This window comes from Polyodon spathula, unplaced genomic scaffold, assembly GCF_017654505.1.
Source record: "Polyodon spathula isolate WHYD16114869_AA unplaced genomic scaffold, ASM1765450v1 scaffolds_65, whole genome shotgun sequence".
Lineage (NCBI taxonomy): Eukaryota > Metazoa > Chordata > Actinopteri > Acipenseriformes > Polyodontidae > Polyodon > Polyodon spathula.
In genome coordinates, this window is record NW_024471559.1 from 40,637 (window position 1) to 47,175 (window position 6,539).

At 44.7% G+C, this 6,539-nt stretch overlaps 1 protein-coding gene across 1 annotated transcript in view; it reads right to left on the reverse strand.

Moving 5' to 3' along the window:
• Window positions 1-1,138: 1,138 nt before the first annotated feature.
• The window catches only part of LOC121307976 (pleckstrin homology domain-containing family G member 5-like), a 16,340-nt gene continuing 10,939 nt past the window's right edge, over window positions 1,139-6,539 (reverse strand). The window contains exons 8-10 of the mRNA XM_041240256.1: window positions 2,119-2,206; window positions 1,394-1,482; window positions 1,139-1,223 (exon numbers count right to left, since the gene is read on the reverse strand). Of these exons, the coding sequence (XP_041096190.1) occupies window positions 1,139-1,223; window positions 1,394-1,482; window positions 2,119-2,206 (262 nt within the window). The remainder of the gene's footprint in view (window positions 1,224-1,393; window positions 1,483-2,118; window positions 2,207-6,539) is intronic.

The window sequence follows — 6,539 nt, forward strand, 5'->3', positions numbered from 1 at the left end:
CAGCGTGTATAACTTTATTTGTAATCCCTGGGTTTGTCCCAAAATAATAGTCCCATTCATTATAAACCCACATGAAACACAAACCACACGTACAAGTCCGTTAGCGAGTGAATTATTGATCATGGTGCAATACAGTTCTCCGTGACAGTGATGTTGGCCAGTTTGCACATGCCTTTGGCAACAGCTTGGATCGTGTTAGCCGTCTAATAACAATAAGCAAACAGTTTTTAGACAGGACAGTACAAACAAACAAAACACTCACATTTTCACCAGTCTCCTTTTAGGTTTGTTCTAACCATTTACAAAGGAACAGATCACATAACTACGTCCCATTTTTTTTACTGTCACGCGTGACCCCTTGGTCAACGAGCACATCCGCTCCTCCAATCTGTGGATGCCACGCCGTTTCCTGTCTGGGTCATTGGTTTTGTGTGCCATATCATTAACTCAAAGATAAGAAATGTCAAGGCCAAGATTTACTTGGCCTTGATGTATTCAAGGGAGGGAAACCCCTATATAAGCACAGAGCCAGATCCCATTTGATATAGCTCAACTTGATAACTACAAGCTGATGTTATCAATGTTGTGAAGATCTCTGAAAAACTGATTGCTGTTTGGGTCATATTTAGAAGTCTTCGATCTTTGCACAATCCCCTCGCTAAATTTGGGCCTCCCAAAAAAATAGTGCTTTTTCACAAAATGAGAGATATTCCAAAACAGCACAAAGCAGTTGCGAGACAATGGAATATAGCAGTTTTTTGAGCAATTCGCAAATCTGTTTGTGCCTCGCAAAACTGTCTGACAGTCACCATTAGTAATGGCATTACCCCGACAAGCTGCTATCATTGGTGTCGCCGCAGTATTTCACAGGTAGCCTGCAAAAGGCAGAAGGGCATGGAGTGCTTGTGTGACTTGGGAGACAGAGTGTTAGTGACAAAGTCGAATAGACAGGACAGGTCCCCTACTGCTTGGAGGTCCACTAGCTGCTTGAGCGGTTATGAAGAGTAGGGGATGACATTAATAAAAGAAATCCCCCCCCCCCTCGGTTTTGGACCCGTCCAAACAGCTTGCCTGATGGTAGGGAAACTAAGCTACCACAGAGGGACAGAAAGGTACCCAAACCTGGAAAGGAAAAAGGTCAAGACAAGTCCTGTTCATAGAATCGACCTCCATCAGGCATGAGCCCCGAAGTGAGGGCCGGCACCCGCTGGATACCCGCGGGACTTGGAGGAAAAGGGGAAGAAGGTTAGGAAAAGAAAAAGGCATATAGATTAGTGCCTCGCTGAGGCTAAAGCGCACACGCTGCGAAAGAACAGGTGTTGCTGGGGGTACCTTCTGACCTACGAGGAACGGGGGCTGCTTATCCAGTCCTGGTCGGGGGAGTAAGACTCACTCTCCCCCCAAAGGATGGACCCCCGGCTCCCCACAAAACCGCACCAGTGGGACAGGAAAGAAACTGCATGCTGCACGCATAAATGCAAGCTGAAAAACAAAAAGGACATAGAGAGGTTAGTAGGGACAAGTTATGGATTGGAGGCCATCCACACTGTGGAGAGGAACGCCCCCCTAGAGCGAGGAAACCTGGCAGAGAGGGCACCCCCACTCCGGGCATTCTAACCAAGGATGTTGGGCAGCTGCATTGTCCAGTGAAGTACTGATGTAGGACTCTATGGCAGAAGACCAACATCCCATGTATTAAATGATGTGTTGATTACCCTCTGCTCGTGCAGTTGAGGTGGTAACTCCGATCCGGAAGGAATGAGGAGAATATGACTGAGAAGAGAAGGAAATCTAGCTCTTGACGGGAGGGAGAAGAGCTGGGAAGAAAACCAGTGTCTGGAGATAATAATCCTTGAGTAGTTCGAGAAGACAGGATGTGAGGGAAGAATAGGGCTCTTGGCAGCGAGACATCTGATTAAAGCCAAGCTAAAACAGAGAGGAGTGAATCTTTGATAGTTGGACGAATTGACTTCTATGGAGTTGCTCAGTCTAGGAGGACCTCGGGAGAAGCTGGGATAGGTCTGAGTGTTGCAAGCGGAGCGCAGGAAAGCTGGTTGGAGAAGGAATGGAGAACTCCGAATGGCAGATGAAGCTGAAGAAAGCACATAGGCACAGTACCTCCATGGTGAGGTCATCCAAAGGATTGAAGAAGCCATTCCTGAGCATGGAGATCAGAAGTTGACGGATGTCCAAAGATATTGATAGCCTGGAAGGCGGCGCTATGGGAGAGCACTTCAGAGCTATGGAGAGTCAGGCAGATAATCAAGATGGACAGGAGCTGTGGTGCAGGGATGGACAGAAGATGTAACTGATGTTGAATGTCGGAGATAAATGAAGGGAGGAGGTTCAAGGAGACCTGCAGGTAGGCAATGAATGTGAGGAAATGGTCCAGGGTGAAGACTGAATAAGAGATCTGGTTCTGGATGCAGAATAGGGGGAATATTGACTAGGCGGTGGAGTGGGCGGACCGGGTAGAAGCCTCCGACATGAACTGTCGTGCTGTGGAGAGAAGAACGGAGCGGGTAGGGTTCAGACAAATTTCAGGTCCTTGAAAGGGAAAAACTGGGTGTAGAGAGTTTGCGTTGGGAACCAGGCTCTGGAACTTGAGGACCAATTGCTCCTTTAATGCGGCTAACGTCACTTCCAAGCACTGCTCCTTAGAGTAGCTATCCAGCATTCTTCCCTGTCTCTGGGATGACAGTGAAGATGTGTCTTGGTCCACTGCCAAAGCTTCTTGCACCAAGTATGACTGCTTCACGTTCAGCAGATGTAGCTCTTGCAATCCAGCGAGAACAGTGTGTAGCCTTTCCCAACCCTCCACCATCAGAGACAACAGTGAGGATCCGGAGTCTAGATTTCTGTTCTGCATGTCTGTCAGAGACCTAGGAACATGAATTTTTATTTTTTTGGGGAGCATGACGGAGGGGCAGATGCAGAAAAACTGTAGCAGCGGTTGATGTTCTTGCTGAAACGACTTGGTGATCTGTATTGAAGATGAGCTGAAGGAACTATATTCATTGATTGTTCCAGTGTTGCAGCAAGAAATACCACATCCTGATATCTAGAGAGATGAGATGCTGACCATCCTATGTGTTAGTTAATACAGGATCGATCAGCGGTTTGCTACTATCATGTCTGCTTGGAATGGAAAAGGTGAACTCACATTCAGAGATTTGGGTTTCACAACTCCAGTCATTCTCCTAATAGTGGAACTCCTTAACTCATAATCAAGACAGATTTCCAGTCTCGTACCACATCTCTCACCATGTATTAATGTTGTAGTATTTGAGAGGATGAGCGGACATACTAGATGGGAATTAGCGTTAGCCTTGACTGTGGAAATGGCTGCCATGATCCGAGTATGGAGGAAAGCTGGAGCGTTGAAAGCTCTGGCGGAGGCTTTCTTGCTTCTGAAAGATAAATATTTTACAGTTGAGGCGAGAGTGAGAATGTGTGATATGAATGTTCTGCCTTGGAATAATGCAAATTGCGAAATTGAAGTGTCCAAAGGGAGATAACCAGTTGCGTTTAGAGATTGAAAATACTTGGAAGTTGATAATGAGCTGACAAAATTATTCCAGGATTTGTCGTGTGGGAGGCTGGTTTCTGACTGACATTGACCCAGGTGATTCCGAGAAAGGCATGATTTAAAAGCATCTAAAATATCAGCTTTTGAGAGCCAAGCACCGTGGCCAGCTGCTTCGACTGATTAATAGCGTTGGAAGCTGTAATGTAACAAAGCAAGAGTTAATCGAGGAGAATTAGGGCGTTGAGACTGGAGGAACTGCCCACCGGGGTGAAAAGATCAATGATTAGGCGCTTCCCGATATTTTGTGGGTCACTATTCTGATGGGCTAATGCTGAAGACTGGGAACGGAGCCGGGAAGGGGCTGGCCATGAATTCTTTGTCCAGCTCAACTTGAATTAGAGACTCGGAGATTCTGGTTTCAGAGGAAGCAGAAGGAAGGTTTTGCATATGCATTGGACAGAGAGAGAGCGGGTCGAGTCTATGACCACAGGAAGGTGCAGAAAATAGGTGCATTTGTTGCTGCTGGACAGTGCAGAGCGTAACTGTGTCTGACCACGGGGCATGTGTGGAACTTTACTATCTTCTATAACTTGCCCTTGGATCAACGGTGAGAGGTGATTACATCAGATTACGGCTGCTGATTGGAGCCTGAAGCAGATGCAGTAACTAGGTTGTACTGTGGAATGGATAGATGAGGGCGGGGCTGGAACTGCCTGGGCTGGGGCGATCAATGGAGCCACTAAAAGAAAGAGATGTAATGAAGGAGAGGTGAAGATAGAAACGGAAATGGGGTGAATGAGGGAGTTCATGTCATAGAAATATTGTTATGAAGCTTAAGGATTAATTCGGGTATGTCTCCTGGCTGCTGCGCATAATGCCAGGGCAGCAGGTCTGGGTGCTGGGTAGAGGTCTGTATTAAAAGTAGACAGTCCATCGGAGAAATGAAAAAATATTTTGAGGAGTATTCGACGCAGAGTTTCCTGCAGCGTATGCGAAACTAAACACGCAAATGTAAAATGAAAGACCGGTGAAAGGAAAGCCAAAAGAAAACGTAAAACGAAAGACAAGAGCAGGAAGCAGTGCACAGCTTAAATAGAGTAGAGAGAGAGATTGACAGGTGGAATAGCTATTGGAAGCAGCTCAGATGACAGAGAACAGGTTGAGTCATCCCGCAGGTGAGTGCCTTTTACTTCACCCCCTGAACGAAACAAAAAGGCTACATGTACCGATATGACAGCAGACGAGAACACACAATATATCATGCACACATACACACAGGACCATTCAAATACACAATTGGTCTCCCTAGCTAGGCGTCGAGTTTTCAAATTAATGAACTGATAACGCCACTGTTTTATTGAATATGGACAGTGTTGTATCACAAGGAAATACTATATAGGTTTCTTTAAATGCCAGCAGATCCGACATAGCTTTATGTTTTTGAAATAAAAAAAAAAAAAATCTTTGGATAACTGTCCAAAGCTAAACTGTGGTAGCCACACACCCCTACCAAGGTAGCACAACCACTCTCTCTAATTTGTAAATGTAACGAGTTCATTCAACTGCAAAATAAACATCAATCAAGCATTTTTAAATACACAATAAATAGAAATGTGGTGGGTATTCATTTTCTAACTTGTTTTTCATTCTAGTCACACATTTGGAAATCATGAATCAGCTCAGTTTGTAAGGATTTGAGTGTCGCCGGAATGGATTTTTTTCATTCTGCCATTTTTTTTAATTATAATAATGAATTCGGCTGCTCTTGTATCGACATTATTTTTGTTTATAATTTAATTCCTAAATATCTCCCTTCCTAAATGGCACTAAAATGTTAATTGTAGCCTACTATGATTTCTCAGTAAATGAACAGTCTCTGTACAGTTAGCAACATCGACATTCAGCAAACTGGACAGTTGCATAAAAACGGCCAGAAATTACAGTTAACAGAACTGTTTGTCCCGCCTCAGCTAACTTATGAATGGACTGCTGTAGAGAAAATATAGGTCTTTGATTGGTTGATCGTATCACAGGTCTTGCTTTAGGAAAACTTTAGCTTGGCTTTAACAGCAAGAGTGCCCTGAAGGTGATTGACTCTCCGAAGTGCAGCTGCCCACCCCTACACCCATAATACGCAGCAACCTATGGAATAGCCAAATACAGCAATGGGCCACAAGATGGGTGTATAACATATTTATACAGTTAATTTACAGATGTGTCACAACACACAGCAAAGATAACAGTTGTGTACATCACCTGCTGAGTGACAGTCCGGTAATCAGACATGGGTTGAATGACGAGTTTAGCAAGGAAAGAGGCGAGCTCGTCAGGCAGTCGGCAATTTATCCACAAACAAAAAAAGTAAAGTAAATAAAGGTTGTATGTGTGTTACCTAGCGATGGTAACGCACAGAGGACTAATACAGCAAGTTGTACAAAAATGCAAAATAAAACACAGTACAAAAAACTATCAAAATAAAGGTGCCGTAACAACGGCCTGTGCTACTTCCTAAGGCATGGAGGTTCCGCTCTATACACCTCACTCACTGTACATTAGTGGGATTTACAATCCCTGAACTAATCTTCTCTGTTCAATTACAACCAAACCCCGACTCCGACTACTAGCAGGGCCGTCGGTGGTTTCGCTTCTGATCCCGGGTCACTCTCATGGCGATCAGGATTACGCAGCCAGGTCTCCATGTCCGGGTAGCATGGACAATCTTTAGCCCATAGCAATACCTGCTGATTATCCACCGCTATCAATCACACACAACAGGCAGGCTATCCCAGGAGCATCAGATACTTCATTAAATTAATAACAACAATGTACACACTTATTTACAATACATACACACAAAACCCACTCTTCATGTGCAGGGCTCCTGCCCTGCTACAAAGTACTAATGTTGTTAAACATGTAGAGCACTGGATCGCCCAGACTGCTTTTTACCTGCGATTTATTGTGGTCTGCGCAACCAACCAATCCATTTTTTAAAGCATTTCATAAACCA